Raw genomic sequence first — 17225 nt, forward strand, 5'->3', positions numbered from 1 at the left:
AATGTCCCGCAATAAATGTAGCAAAATTCAATGTGGAATTGAAAATGCAATCCGAGCCAATCATGTCCCCGCCCTGCCCTGTCAATTATTGCATCAAGGCAGAGCAAGGTGTTGGAAACATGGCGGCAGCAGAACTATTAAGATCGAGGCAGAAGATTTACTGGCAGATGAGGCCTACTTAATAGATTTTCAGTAAAGGTGCTCTAAGCGATGTCACACGTTTTTTAGGCCAAAACATTTTTTGTCACATCCAGCAAACAGCTGCCTGTCCCATGAACACACTGTAAAAAAACGCGGTCTCTGTAGACAGCCCAGGTTCCACAAACGGCAAGAAAAACAAACTGGTCCAGCCTTGGCCACGAAACATAACAAACAGTGTTCCAGCCAATAACGGACAAGAATGATTTGGGGGTGGGGGTTGGGGGGTTAGTGCGCATACACATGAAGGGGGTGTGGGGAGTGGAGGAGAGAGAAGCATGAAGAGGGAAGTTAGTTAGAGGAGAGATGTCCTAACAACGACTAACGTTAAAATTGTATATTCTCTTGAATTTTTATATGGCCGACACACGACCAAAGAGACGACGTTCCGATGAACAAATAACAAAGAATAGGGAAAAGGAGAAGGAACACGAAGTCCCGAATTTACATCGGAAAAGCGTTCAAAAGGTGGTGAGAACTCCGCCGGCAGATTGGCTTCCAGTCCGACATTCAGGTGGCTCTGTTTTTGCTGGACAGGTGGGTAAATCCAGTTTGTTTTTTCTAAATCCACGGAAGGGAGGGGAGGGGACGGGATGAGGAGGAGGGAGGGTCGAGCTAGCCTCCGTTTTGTTTGACAATACTACGAACATCAACAAGAAGTGACGTCACTCAGCACCTTTAAACTCACAAACCCCTGCAGTTCCATCTCTAACACCAATCTTGGAAACCCTGACGTAATGTAATATATAATGCACTTCATGTTGTTGATAACAAAGAATGGAATATATTTTCTCACTCTTTGTATTCTTATATCAATATGGGATATGGCACAAGAATTTCCTATTCAAATCAATGTGATAAACGAGTTAGGTCACAAGCAATCGAAAAGTAATCGAAAAGTAGTCAGATACTTTAAATGTGTAATGTAATGGATTACGTTAATGACAACAATTTTTGCCATGTCATTTGAAATCAATTTGTTGTGGGTGAGGGTAATAATATAAAAATAAGAGTAAGTGTACAATCAGGTATAACAAATAAAAAATAAAATCTTAAAGGCTTTTAAGCCCACAAACTTTTAAAGATTTTACTGCTTTCTTTTTTAAAGAGTCTAATAATACTGGCTGTGTGCAGCCTATACTTCAGTCAGCAAAACCATAAAGTTGGGATATGTATTAGCAGCATTGAATGTGAAATTGGGTCAAAACAAAAGTAAATAAATTAAATAAAAGCACTTTTCATTCTCTTAAGAATATTCAGCGAAGCCCAATATATTTTCTGGGACTTCTTTAACTGTGGACTTCCTTATTAATGCACAGAAAGAAAGGAGTTTGTAATTGCTTTAAATACATAAAAAAGTTTTATTTATTGTTGAAAGTTAAATAACCCTTACAAGATAGACTTTTACAAGAGCAAATGCCCAAATCAGCATGAAAGTGCGATGAGGGAACTAATGATCCACATCTGTGATAAATTAAATATAGCCTACATATATTGGCTTTTTTTTTTTTTCGACGAAAGCGAAAATAAACGCGTGGGTTTGGAAAGACACACCTTCCATTGAATCCCTTCTAGTTTCCAGAGCGAAGTGTTTCTTCCTCATAAGACAGTTGAGGGCGACAGAGGGAAATATGCTTCCAGTGTCTCAAATCTTCAGCATGCCTACTAAGTACTTGAGATTCGGCGACTTGACTAAACGCTTGTACTTCACTTCTGCAAACGATGTCTGTGCCTCTTTGGACTTAACTTTCTAGTTTTCAGCATCATTGGATCTATTACTGTCAGATGGAAAAGTCTGCATTGCGCCTCGCAGGTTTCTCTCTTTGGAAAGCACTACATTTGTCAATTGGGAAAGACTACGGCATGTAGTGTTGTAATACAGTGGTGCATTAAGACCTTCAGCAGTTATTAAGGGACGTGGTGATATGGAAGTAAATCAGCAACTCTGTCATGTCTTGACTGCAGCAAACACTCCCGAGGAAGAATGAAGTAAGCGCGATGGAGCCGGACAATGCCCCGAACTCCAGACTCAAAGCAGCTGGAGTCGGGGGGTGAGTAACGTCATGTCAATAGATAGATAGATTTCACACAAATGTTAAATGGGTCATAAATTAGCCTGTTGGCTGTCAGCTCGGTTACATAAGGAAGAATGAGTTCGCGAAGGGAGGTCCGTTATGATGTCCATTCTGAAGTTTTGGGAAACTTGATGAATGAATGGGACAGAGAAAACGTGTTTAACTTTTTTGAACAGCATTCTATCAGAACCAGAAGTAGATTGTTTTGAGCAAAATAAACCTATTTGTTTTAGATTAACTTTTTTTTTTTTTTTTTTTTTTTTTTTCTGATTTAATGAATTAATTGCTTTAAATTGTGTTTTGTAACCAGTGGTTAGTTTAGGAGTTATTTACTTGTTTTTTAGTGTCCTGCTCAGCTGTTTTGTCAGGAGGCTATTTACTTAGTATTTCAATTGTTTTCCCGTAAAATATACCTAAAATCAAACAAGATTGTTTCGCTTGAGAAGCTAAAATGCATAACACACTTTTTCAGTGAACTGTAAAAAGAAAAAAAAATGTAATACATTTTTTTTACCTCGTTTGGCAAACTTTTTTTTTCTTTATTTTAAGCAAAGATATCTGACAGCATTTTGTGAGGTAGCCTATAATTTAAGAAAAAAATATATTATGAGTATAATTATCTTGATTGTGTTTTTCTCCAGATCCATGTTTGGTGTTTCTCTAGCCTAAGTTTTCTCATTTGTATAACTGGCATAGAGTGATCAGTTGTTACAGATCTTGATTGCATTTGTATACAATTTCCATTTTATATACCTTATTAGGGGTGAAATCTTAGGTTAGTGCTGTCTCTCTCTTACACTCTCTGAACTGTATCATTGTCCATGGCAAGTGTTTAGTTCTTGTGGCTATGACAGAAAATGCTTACTAAAGTAAAATACAAAATTTGGTCACGAATGGCATTCCCACATTCACAGTGTCAGCACATGGGGGCAGAAAAAGAATATATAACTGAACACCAGAGTTACAGAGGAGTCTTACGATGTCATGCAAATCCATCTTTGCTTATTGTCACAGAATCAACCATTTTTGCTGCATAGTGCAAATTGATCAACACTCATTATAAATACCTCAATATATCTGCACTCGTCAATCCATTTATGGAGTCTCCATTAGAATTTCAGTGACACTGCAGGACCACCCCTAATTCACAATTTTTTCTTTCATGTTTCTTGGGTGATAGATCAAATTTAAGATTTTAAGAAGAATCAACTCATATTGGATCTGCACTAACCTAAATATTGAATTATGAATTATAGTCAATGAGTGCATTGAATCATTGACCATAATTCAATGCACTCATTTTAGTGTATCGGTTTTTGATTGATTTACAAGCTTTTAGAATGAAGCTCTCAGAATTTCCTCGCCTTGGCATACTGAGAGGAAACACTCACTTTCTATATGGAGCATGGCAAATTTTTGGTATCCAGGCAGATGATAAGCTTTGACTACTGAGCAGAAACAGCTGTTAGGGCTTTACAGTAAATACTGCTGCTGCTGCCAAGTGTTACTGGGTCTACAGGCAGATGGAGCGTTGCTTTTGGACACTGACTAGACTGATAATTTAGATGGATGTGATGATGCTTTAGTGTAGAATGGAACAATGTGATCCCAATACTTTGTTTTCTTTCGGTAGCGGAGAGAAAAAAAGATCAGTGGCAAAGAGTTTTTGGTTCTTTGGTTTGACCTTTCATGGGTTTTAAATAACTCTCTCAGAGGCCTTGTTGTTTTCTCAGCTGTTGCGAAACACTACTGTTGGACCTTTAAGCTGCTTGTCACTCATTGTCATTTGAGAGACTGGACACATAACATAAACTTTGAAAACAGATTTCTAGTCAGTATGCATGTGGGAAATAAATGTTTGAACTTTATTAAACTCTTAGGATATACACTACCATTCAAAAGTTTTGGGTCAGTGAGATTTTCTTTTTAAATGTAAAAAAATAAAATAACATTTTATTTATAAATTTAATATTTATTCAGCAATGGTGCATTAAAGGGACCTATTATGCAAAATTCACTTTTACTTGGTGTTTGAACATAAATTTGTGTCAGCATGTGTGTACGCAACCACATATACACAATGTGTGTACGCAACCACATAATGGTAAAAATCCACCCACTCATTTTTATTAATCCCCATAATTCATAAGCAGTGTCTCAGAATAAGCCGTTTTCAGTTTCTATGCAATGTGATGTCACATATGCTTAGGCCCCGCCCACAGCTTCTGATGGACTCTGCCCTATTAGAATAGACTCCGCTCTGTGTGAGCTGTACACAGTCCGCCATGTTTATCTGCTCGCCAGAGCATTTTCCAGCAGCATTTAAGTAAGAAATGTGTTCTTATTAAAGCTACTAAAGTTAATTCAATCAAGAGCAGTGAGTGATTTTCTGTTTTTCTTTTGTTATTTTATTCATATTAACGTCATATATAGCAGAAGGTACTGTATATTACACTGCTTTCACTTTAATACACAGATCTAATATACACATGCAATTTCTTTACTTGCTATTTACATTCACAGACATAACCGACTGTGTTTATGTGAACTTTGTGTTTTTTCATAACCTTGTGTGTGTTATTGACAGTTTGAGCACAATAAGCCGTAAAAGAGAACTTAGTTTAATACTCACGGGACGAAAACCATATATCAGAAGTTTAGACTGATAAAACACATGCCGATAATAAACTTTCATTATGATGAATCACTGCAATGTCACGTGAGCGTGACCGCGATAGAGATGATAATCAAAACCAAACAGATGTTTTCGTTTTTTGGCAGAGTAATCCAATACATGAGCGGTACAGGCTTCGCCCTCTTCTGGAAAGCAGGGTGGGGAGCAGCAGCTCATTTGCATTTAAAGATACATGCACAAAAACAGCATGTTCTTTCTATTCATTAAAGAATCCTAAAATGCTTAAATTTTCACAAAACAATATTAAGCAGCACAACTGTTCTCAACATTGATAATAATAAGAAATGTTTCTTGAGCTCCAAATCTGCATATTAGAATCATTTCTGAAGGATCATCTGGCACTAAAACTGCAATAATGATGCTGAAAATTCAGCTTTGCAATCACAGGAATACATTACATTTGAAAATATATTAGAACAGAAAACAGTTATTTAAATTTTTCACGTTATTGCTGTTTTTATTGTAAATTGATCAAATAAATGCAGCCTTGGTGATTGATCATGTCTTCTTTAAAAAGTAATATTAATAAAAAAACCTTTTGAATGGTATTGTGTAAACCAGTTTTATTTTAAATTCATTGTCTGGGGAAGTTCTTCTGTGGTTCAAATTTGTGGATAAGGCATAACATTAATATTGGCAGAAAAATGACTGGAAATTAATTAATTTTACTAAGTTGCATCTACTGTTGATATTAATGCTTTAGCTGTGATGTTGCCAGGAGGCATTGTAAAATCACAAATCAGTTTAAACTAAATGTTGATTTGGTCAGTTTGTAACTGTAATTTATGTTTTTTTAACAGGAGAGCTGTCTTTTTCTGCATGGTTCTTTACTGTACATGCTGTCTGAGGTTTTCACAAGCACAGTCTGCAGGTAAGTGATTTTCATTCATATATTTTTTATATTTTCTAACACAATTTTAGTGCCTGATCAGCATGCAAACTATGCTTATGTTCACTTTCACCATGGTCTTGACATCTGTGTCATAACCCTGTACGTTACATGAGCACATGGGTTCATTGAAGTCCAAAGACCTCACACTGCCTTGCAATAAAGTTTGAGGATACTTGACAGGACTTGGATAAATAGACCTCTAATGTTACAACCCATTGGAGTTTTCCATGAGTCAGAGGTGAAAGAGGCTATAGGTACTTAGTTTTTAAGAAGCAGTATGCTCCGTATTTGCCAGTGTTAACAATATTCAGATGATATATGGAGCAGCCTTTGATCAACAACATATGACTGGTCTGAGTCTGTTTATTTTTCTATAGTAAATCAGAAGCCATTGCTTCTGTGATTCTATATGCTTTGTGTTTGATTCCAACCTCATTTGAATGGCATTGTGCCTGTCACTGACTGAGTCTGCTTACTGTAGTAGCTTTGAGTATTGGACAGATCCTGTATTTACTTCTAGCATAAATAATGCTGGTGGTCTATTCCTGCAATATACAACTGTCAATTCAATTGAGGTATTGTGCTTTGTAAAGATTCATTGAAATTACAGCACTGAGCATGACATAAAGAACTAGCATGTGCACTTTTTAAGATGTTAAGATGTACATGTTTGTTTCAATCAAGTGGTCTAAACTTACTGATTCTCATTCAAGGTGTGTCTAGATTTCCCACATCTGCTTTGACCAGATTTAATGTGGTGGGTGGTTCATAACATCTGTCACATTCAGCCTAACTCATTCATGTACACATAACATGTGGTGCTTCTGTGTCAGACATTAATGAAATGCAACAGCCATCATGTTTTAAACAAGTCATGAAAGGTGCCTTTGTTCTTGAGTGTATGTTTGATGTTTTTACCATATGTGAAACAGTCCATATAGCACATTTTCCCTCTGCTGGCTGAGATTTATCCAGGTATCCGCTGCATGACTTATGATCAAGTCATCTTTTTGAGCCGTTGCTGGATAGTTTCTGGAATTCTTCTCTAGCCTTTGCTCTTATCTTAAAGTATGATTTCCTGGGTATGACATTCCACTTTCCACTGACATTTCATTCTGACATAACGTCCTGTTGCCCTTGAAATTATGATAGATTTCACCTTACTGTCCCATTTCAAATGCATCTACTGACTTAAACAAACTGACATTATTAGATGAGAAGGGAACTGAACAGAACAGGACAATGACATTACTGATTTCTACAGAGCTGCTTTATAGCTGAATTAAACTCATTTCATATTTGATTATCTTTACATAGTTATTGAACAAAACTGGATCAACATTGAACTGACCTCAGCTGAACAATGACACTATTTTCTTTTTAGAGATGCTTTACAGCAGAATTAAACAGTTTGCATCATTGAATCATTATTTTCCTGTTGATCCCTGTAACGCTGCTTTGAAACAAAACTGTATTGTATAAAGCACTAAATAAATAAAGGTGGCTTGACTTGACTTGACTTAACTCCATGGAACATTAGAGTCTGTAACAGGGCTCTTACTTTGACTTTTACATTGCGTCCTGACTATGGCTGCCACCTAATAGTCGACTTAACCTTAGTCGACGAGAAGAGGCTTAGTCGACCAAATTTTAATTAAATTAGTCGCAAAAAAAAGGAAGTGGCGAAGTTACGCAGTTCGTAATGGACAGATCGTTAACAATGCTAGTCCGGATGTGGTAATTATGTCTGGCTGGAAATCCAAACACTTGACTTTCATTCATTGACCTCAAACATGGTTTATCATTTGAAACATCTAAGCAGTAGCCTAATGTTAGCCACTTTACATAGCTGCTTACTCAAACGTTAACCTAGATTAATGTGCGCTATTATTAGCCGCAAATCCAAGTGTTCATGCAGAGTGTGGAAGATAAATTAGTATTGCATGCTAAACTTAAGGTGCATTTCTCTCTAAATGCGCATCGACTATACTGTGGAGATGACGAGTTTGTGTGGTCAACTTTACCTTGGAGAGTTATTGGAATACTTCTCTAGCTGTTGCTTTTAGTGGTAAGTATGATTTCCAGGGTATGACATTCCAATTTCCACTGATATTTCATTCTGACATCGCTCATCTTTTCAACCGACACAGACTCAGAAATCACTAGTTTATTAATAAATTGTTAAAATTTTCAGGTAGTCTCCTTGCTGTTTTTTCCAACACATTCATAATCATTACTTTTGCCGGTGTGCTGTGGCAAGCTTTATATATATACAGTATGTGTATATATATATACAGTGAGGAAAATAAGTATTTGAACACCCTGCTATTTTGCAAGTTCTCCCACTTAGAAATCATGGAGGGGTCTGAAATTGTCATCGTAGGTGCATGTCCACTGTGAGAGACATAATCTAAAAAAAAATAATCCAGAAATCACAATGTATGATTTTTTAACTATTTATTTGTATGATACAGCTGCAAATAAGTATTTGAACACCTGAGAAAATCAATGTTAATATTTGGTACAGTAGCCTTTGTTTGCAATTACAGAGGTCAAACGTCCTGTAGTTTTTCACCAGGTTTGCACACACTGCAGGAGGGATTTTGGCACAGAGATCTTCTCTAGATCAGTCAGGTTTCTGGGCTGTCGCTGAGAAACACGGAGTTTGAGCTCCCTCCAAAGATTCTCTATTGGGTTTAGGTCTGGAGACTGGCTAGGCTACGCCAGAACCTTGATATGCTTCTTACAGAGCCACTCCTTGGTTATCCTGGCTGTGTGCTTCGGGTCATTGTCATGTTGGAAGACCCAGCCTCGACCCATCTTCAATGCTCTAACTGAGGGAAGGAGGTTGTTCCCCAAAATCTCGCAATACATGGCCCCGGTCATCCTCTCCTTAATACAGTGCAGTCGCCCTGTCCCATGTGCAGAAAAACACCCCAAAGCATGATGCTACCACCCCCATGCTTCACAGTAGGGATGGTGTTCTTGGGATGGTACTCATCATTCTTCTTCCTCCAAACACGTTTAGTGGAATTATGACCAAAAAGTTCTATTTTGGTCTCATCTGACCACATGACTTTCTCCCATGACTCCTCTGGATCATCCAAATGGTCATTGGCAAACTTAAGACGGGCCTTGACATGTGCTGGTTTAAGCAGGGGAACCTTCCGTGCCATGCATGATTTCAAACCATGACGTCTTAGTGTATTACCAACAGTAACCTTGGAAACGGTGGTCCCAGCTCTTTTCAGGTCATTGACCAGCTCCTCCCGTGTAGTTCTGGGCTGATTTCTCACCTTTCTTAGGATCATTGAGACCCCACGAGGTGAGATCTTGCATGGAGCCCCAGTCCGAGGGAGATTGACAGTCATGTTTAGCTTCTTCCATTTTCTAATGATTGCTCCAACAGTGGACCTTTTTTCACCAAGCTGCTTGGCAATTTCCCCGTAGCCCTTTCCAGCCTTGTGGAGGTGTACAATTTTGTCTCTAGTGTCTTTGGACAGCTCTTTGGTCTTGGCCATGTTAGTAGTTGGATTCTTACTGATTGTATGGGGTGGACAGGTGTCTTTATGCAGCTAACGACCTCAAACAGGTGCATCTAATTTAGGATAATAAATTGAGTGGAGGTGGACATTTTAAAGGCAGACTAACAGGTCTTTGAGGGTCAGAATTCTAGCTGATAGACAGGTGTTCAAATACTTATTTGTAGCTGTATCATACAAATAAATAGTTAAAAAATCATATATTGTGATTTCTGGATTTTTTTTTTTATATTATGTCTCTCACAGTGGACATGCACCTACGATGACAATTTCAGACCCCTCCATGATTTCTAAGTGGGAGAACTTGCAAAATAGCAGGGTGTTCAAATACTTATTTTCCTCACTGTATATATATATACACTCACCTAAAGGATTATTAGGAACACCTGTTCAATTTCTCATTAATGCAATTATCTAATCAACCAATCACATGGCAGTTGCTTCAATGCATTCAGGGGTGTGGTCCTGGTCAAGACAATCTCCTGAACTCCAAACTGAATGTCAGAATGGGAAAGAAAGGTGATTTAAGCAATTTTGAGCGTGGCATGGTTGTTGGTGCCAGACGGGCCGGTCTGAGTATTTCATAATCTGCTCAGTTACTGGGATTTTCACGCACAACCATTTCTAGGGTTTACAAAGAATGGTGTGAAAAGGGAAAAACATCCAGTATGCGGCAGTCCTATGGGCGAAAATGCCTTGTTGATGCTAGAGGTCAGAGGAGAATGGGCCGACTGATTCAAGCTGATAGAAGAGCAACTTTGACTGAAATAACCACTCGTTACAACCGAGGTATGCAGCAAAGCATTTGTGAAGCCACAACATGCACAACCTTGAGGCGGATGGGCAACAACAGCAGAAGACCCCACCGGGTACCACTCATCTCCACTACAAATAGGAAAAAGAGGCTACAATTTGCACGAGCTCACCAAAATTGGACAGTTGAAGACTGGAAAAATGTTGCCTGGTCTGATGAGTCTCGATTTCTGTTGAGACATTCAGATGGTAGAGTCAGAATTTGGCGTAATGTACCATGTACCCATCCTCTGATGGCTACTTCCAGCAGGATAATGCACCATGTCACAAAGCTCGAATCATTTCAAATTGGTTTCTTGAACATGACAATGAGTTCACTGTACTAAAATGGCCCCCACAGTCACCAGATCTCAACCCAATAGAGCATCTTTGGGATGTGGTGGAACGGGAGCTTCGTGCCCTGGATGTGCATCCCACAAATCTCCATCAACTGCAAGATGCTATCCTATCAATATGGGCCAACATTTCTAAAGAATGCTTTCAGCACCTTGTTGAATCAATGCCACGTAGAATTAAGGCAGTTCTGAAGGCTAAAGGGGGTCAAACACAGTATTAGTATGGTGTTCCTAATAATCCTTTAGGTGAGTGTGTATATATATATATATACACTGAACAAAATTATAAACGCAAGACTTGTTTTTGCCCCCATTTTTCATGAGCTGAACTCAAAGATCTAAGACTTTTTCTATGTACACAAAAGGCCTATTTCTCTCAAATATTGTTCACAAATCTGTCTAAATCTGTGTTAATGAGCACTTCTCCTTTGCCGAGATAATCCGAGATACGCCGATCCAGGGCATCCCAAACATGCTCAATGGGTGACATGTCCGGTGAGTATGCTGGCCATGCAAGAACTGGGATGTTTTCAGCTTCCAGGAATTGTGTACAGATCCTTGCAACATGGGGCCGTGCATTATCATGCTGCAACATGAGGTGATGGTTGTGGATGAATGGCACAACAATGGGCCTCAGGATCTCATCATGGTATCTCTGTGCATTCAAAATGCCATCAATAAAATGCACCTGTGTTCGTTGTCCATAACATACGCCTGCCCATACCATAACCCCACCGCCACCTTGGGCCACTCGATCCACAACGTTGACATCAGCAAACCGCTCACCCACACAACGCCATACACGCTGTCTGCCATCTGCCCTGTACAGTGAAAACCAGGATTCATCCATGAAGAGAACACCTCTCCAAAGTGCCAGACGCCATTGAATGTGAGCATTTGCCCACTCAAGTCGGTTACGATGACGGACTGCAGTCAGGTCGAGACCCCGATGAGGATGACGAGCATGCAGATGAGCTTCCCTGAGATGGTTTCTGACAGTTTGTGCAGAAATTCTTTGCTTTTATGCAAACCGATTGTTGCAGCAGCTGTCAGGGTGGCTGGTCTCAGACGATCTTGGAGGTGAAGATGCTGGATGTGGAGGTCCTGGGCTGGTGTGGTCACATGTGGTCTGTGGTTGTGAGGCCGGTTGGATGTACTGCCAAATTCGCCTTTGGAGACGGCTTATAGTAGAGAAATGAACATTCAAGTCACGGGCAACAGCTCTGGTGGACATTCCTGCAGTCAGCATGCCAATTGCATGCTCCCTCAAAACTTGCGACATCTGTGGCATTGTGCTGTGTGATAAAACTGCACATTTTAGAGTGGCCTTTTATTGTGGCCACCTGTGCAATAATCATGCTTTCTAATCAGCATCTTGATATGCTACACCTGTATGGTAGATGGATTATCTCTGCAAAGGAGAAGTGCTCACCAACACAGATTTAGACAGACTTGTGAACAATATTTCAGAGAAATAGGCCTTTTGTGTATATAGAAAGAGTTCAGCTCATGATAAATGGGGGCAAAAACAAAAGTGTTGCGTTTATAATTTTGTTCAGTGTATATAATTAATATTATAAGTGTCCGATTAGTCAACTTATAGCTTAAATGAGTGACTACTAGTCAACTAGAAAAATCTTTAGTCTGGGGCAGCTGACCAGTCCTGATCAAACGGCACAGGCACAGACCAGTGGTTTGTTTGAGCCAGACCAGTCGCCAGCTAGACAATCTTTTACCCGAGGAACAAAAACATGTTTAAATGACCAGAATTTACAACAGCAATGTTCAAAGCAAGGCATACAAATGTGACGTGAGGTGCAGCCAAGTATGGCGTCCCATACTCTGAATTTGTGCTCTGCATTTTACCCATCCAAGTGCACACACACAGCAGTGAGTATTGTACACACACACACACCGTGAACACACACCCAAAGCAGTAGGCAGCCATTTTTGCTGCGGCTCCCAGGGAGTGATTGGGGGTTATGTGCCTTGCTCAAGGGCACCTCAATTGTGGGTAATGAGAGTGGAAGAGAGTGTGTTTAAGAAAAAAAGTGTAAGATGTAATGACAATGCATCAATGGTTTGATGTGGCAAGATCAATTGTGTCAACTGGCCCTAAACTCGCTCACACTGGCCCTAGGTCAGTGGGTCATGCTTATCGCTGAGCCCTGCTTTAAAGAAGTTTATTTCATGCTGTTTCAGATTCCTTACAGTGATTTGTGAGTAGAACCAGCGGCTGTTCTTCATATGTTCTTTTGAGGTGCATCGCAGGAGTCTTGTTTTTGTTCGAGTTTTATGTCAGGATCTCATGTGATTAATGTGAAATTATTCACATCATTAATTTTCTAAATTCAGAGCAGTTGTTTTCCAGCTGTTTGTCAGGAGATGATCTGTCACCTCTTTCTGACATGCTTGATAATGAAGTGGCCATTATGTTAGTAAATCTGTTTAGATTTGCTTACAATACTACTGCAGACATAGTGCTCTCTTTCAACAATCCCGTCCAATCTGCTGATCATCATCTGGGCTTATGGGGGGGGGGGGGAGAGTCCATGCGCATTATTCCATTTACATGTGCTTTTCATTTAGTGCTCATTGGGTATATTTTATAACCACAAATGTTGAGCTGGATTTTGTTTAGTCGGGATGTGTTTGGGTTAGATTTGGTTTTGTAATGCATACACTAATTTATTTTTATTCTAAACTCATTACTGACTGTTTAGAAGTGACAGCCCTAAGATAGATGGCATTGACTGTTTCTTTTACCACTTAATGCATCATATCTACTTTCTAGCAAAGGGATCACATAAGGCATTATTGATATTGGTTATAGCAGTTGTTTAACAGCCAAAGAAAAAAAAATCTTATGTATAGTCAATGTTATTGTCTTGATTTCCAGTAAAATTATAATCTTGCAAAAGTAGCAAAATTGTTATAAAACTTCATAGAAGTAAATTTTGCTTACCCCAGTGCTTTGATAAAAAATGAAAACAAATAGTGAGGCTCATGCTTATAATATTGCCAGTAAAAATATACATAAAAAGAAGGGCTTATTATCTTTTGCTTAAGTAAGTTTATCTTGTTTTTCTTTTTTGGGAAACAAGACAAAAATACAGATTTAGAAGAATGGATCTACAGTATATATACTATGTGCATTTTTTTTTTTTTTTGCCATCTTATACACAAATCGACATATAAACTGGAATGCGCTTGTGCTTGTGGTTTTGTAAATTTTACAGGGACGTTTGAGTTGCACTCCCACTCACTTTACTTGACCTAACTTATTGCAGACCTCTAACGATCTAATGAATTTGTAGTACAGTTGATGAATCTGTAAAACATAAGCCCACACAGTGTTATTTTTCTACTTGTAACAATATCAGTAGAGTATTTAATGGGAAACTGAAGCATTGCCCCAGATGAAACATTACCTTTGCCGCATATGTTCTACACATGCTTTTGTTAATGATATGTTCCTATAATGAGCTCAGTGTCTCAGTGTGTGAGAAACAGCTGCAAGCCTTCAGTCGACTGCGACGAGATCCATTTTGATCTAAATGCTTTTTTCTTTTTCTTTTTTCACAGTACATATATGTATATTAATTATTCCTGCAATTATTTGTGGTTTTCCTTTTTGTAGATGTGGACGTGCTACAAAGACTTGGATTGGTTGGGAAAAGACCACCTGGGACACGCTCCACACCTCAAGGTGTCATCCCATTCAAATCTGGAGTCATCCTAACCCAGAGGGCGAGAATTGACATCCCAGTGAGCTCTGTCATCCCTCCATCACTGGGCTCTGCGTTCACTCTCATCCTTAGCGTATGTTCGCATCGCATAAACAATGCTTTCCTCTTCACCGTTGTGACAAAGAGGAAAAGACTGCAACTAGGGGTGCAGTTCATCCCTGGGAAGATCTTAGTTTACTTGGGCCAAATGAACACTGTAAATTTTGATTATGATGTTCACAATGGCCAGTGGCACAACCTGGCTTTGGACATCCAAGCCCAAAGGGTTACGTTATATACTTCTTGTGGGAAGACAAGTATGCATGCAGATTTGCATTTTAAAAATGAAGAAACGCTGGATCCAGAGGGCTCCTTTCGCTTGGGAAAAATGAGCCAGAACTCTGTGCAGTTTGAAGGAGCCATCTGCCAGTTTGATATTCATCCCTCTGCTAAGGCAGCTCACAATTATTGTAAGTACATTAAAAAACAGTGCAGGGAAGCTGACACTTATCGGCCTAACCTCCCTCCTCTTTTACCACTATTACCCCTGGACCTCAATATGTCTGTCACCATTCAGACTCCAAACATTGTAACAGAGATAAATGACAGACATTTTAGCTCTAAATCTTCACTAACACAAGACAAGATACACAATCATGAAACCTCACAATGCCTGAACATGTCTACTTTAATGACATCTCAGTCAGTACAAAGTACAGTGCCACCAACGATAGCCCAGCCCACGTTACAGCCCCCCCTACAGGTCACAGCACAAACTGCCATGGCCTCCTTTGGGAGTAGGACATCACAAATATCTCCAAAGCCAACTCAACAAAGCAACCCCAGGAAGAACCTTGTAAGGGCTACTTTAAGGCCACAGATATTAAAAGAGGACAGGATGGCTGACACTGCCGGACCAACAGGCCAACAGAAGAACAAATTGGATATCCAGACCCCTGCCACAACACACCCTAAAACTTCTAGCACATTCACGATGTCTGAGATTACAACATTAGCATCACGGAGACCTCTACAAAAGGAGACCTCCTTTTTCAGAACCAAATCCACCTCTTTTGAGCCTGTCACCCCTGCGGCCACAGATGGTTTCCAAACCTTTGACTATGAACCAACCCAATACTCCCTCTTGGCAGGGTCACCTGGACTGAAAGGAGAACCTGGACCACCGGTAGGATGTTCTTTAATATTTTTTGTAACCATGCTCTTTGTATTTTTCACATTTGTATGGATTGAAATTGGTAAAATGTTCTGCTAACATGACCTAGTCATTGGTGCTGAGGTATTGACAACTTGTTCATAGATTTGTTTGAAATACATGATGAGTGAGTTCATGAAAAATTAAGTAGTAGTTAAGATTCGGTTGAAGGTTTAAAAAATTAATAAATATATATATATAAATATATATATATATATATATATATATATATATATATATATATATATTGGGTCTGTGAAACGATTAATCGTGATTAATCACATCCAAAATAAAAGTTTGTGTTCACATAATATATGTGTGTGTACTGTGCATAATTATTTTGTATATATAAATACACACACATGCATGTATATATTTAAGATTTTTTTTTTATTTATACATAAAATATTTATATTTATATATAATACAAATTATATAGTATATTTAAGCAAATATTTCTTAAATATACACATGCATGTGTGTGTATTTATATATACAAAATAATTATGCACAGTACACACTCATATATTATGTGAACACAAACTTTTATTTTGGATGCGATTAATCACGATTAATCATTTCACAGCCCTAATATATATATATATATATATATATATATATATATATATATATATATATATATATATATATATATATATATATATATATATATATAATAAACGATTGTGGTCTCAACCTGTAACTGGGTTGGTAACAAAGGTAACATATTGTTAGATATAAAAGGTTGGGTTGATATAACTGTCCGGATATCATAATGAATAAAAAAAGTTTTCTTCCTCTCCTCAATAAGAGCAAGAAAACCTTATTTAGTAGTTTGACAATGTTTTTTTATTATATCCTAGAAACAACTTCAAGTAATTTGTCTGTCAGGCTAGCAAAATTATCCATTTATTTTACAGTAAAATGTTATTATTGCAGGATTTTCCCAGATGATTTTTTTTTGACTTGCTTGCTAAAATACTCAAAGCTAAGTCAGGATACAGATCCATAACAACAAGGTCTTCAGCTTTCAACAGATCACTAGAACTTTGTAGTCTGAAGACCATTTTCTTTCTTTTTTAAACAGTGTCTTATGGTGGCCAGATGGCTAGTGCTGCTTTGCTTATTTTGAAGAATGGTGAAATGTGAATTATTGGCTGTGGCCATGTTTTTTTTGTGTGTGCATTGGCCTTGTCATCTCCCTCCATATGTTATATTTAACTCTTTCCTCACCAGCTTTTTAGAAAAAAGTTGCCAGCCAGCGACAGCATTTTTGATCATTTTCACAAAAGTTTCATGACCTCTAGAATATTTTGTTGTAAATCCAATATATCAAAAGAAAGAAGTGACTCTCTGCTTTTAATCAAAAACAGCCTGTTTTATTATTGCTTAATGCAACTTATCAACACTTGAATGTGGGTAAGTTTCTTTAAAAAAAATCTACATTTTCAGCAAAAAGCTGAGAAAATCATGTTTTTGTCAAAGACTGATTCAGTACGATGATCAAAATATAGATGGAGTAGATGCAGTCCATCAACACCAACAAAGCTTGCACAGTCCTACTCATCGTCCTGGGTCGACATTTCATTTGGTAACGTTAGGCAGATTTGATTTCTATGCTGTTTAATGTTGACGAACGCATTCTTTTACATATGCATCTGCTTGTATAACAGTGAAAACACGGAAAGCCGGAAAATTCAATCAATGGGTAGGAAACGTTGTTTCATAAATGAT

General features: G+C 38.3%; 1 protein-coding gene across 6 annotated transcripts in view; it reads left to right on the plus strand.

The window, feature by feature from the left end:
• Positions 1-1826: 1826 nt before the first annotated feature.
• Positions 1827-17225, plus strand: part of col27a1b (collagen, type XXVII, alpha 1b) — a 123231-nt gene continuing 107832 nt past the window's right edge. For 5 of the 6 annotated variants that reach the window (XR_014606223.1, XM_084114521.1, XM_084114522.1 and 2 more), the window contains exons 1-3: positions 1827-2249; positions 5769-5839; positions 14191-15464. Coding sequence is in view for 5 of the 6 variants with exons in the window: in XM_084114521.1 (XP_083970647.1) it covers positions 2197-2249; positions 5769-5839; positions 14191-15464 (1398 nt within the window). In the remaining variant the exon portion in view is untranslated. The remainder of the gene's footprint in view (positions 2250-5768; positions 5840-14190; positions 15465-17225) is intronic. The other variant, XM_084114523.1, reaches the window with a different exon arrangement.

This window comes from Abramis brama (genome assembly GCF_963993115.1).
Source record: "Abramis brama genome assembly, chromosome: 5".
Lineage (NCBI taxonomy): Eukaryota > Metazoa > Chordata > Actinopteri > Cypriniformes > Leuciscidae > Abramis > Abramis brama.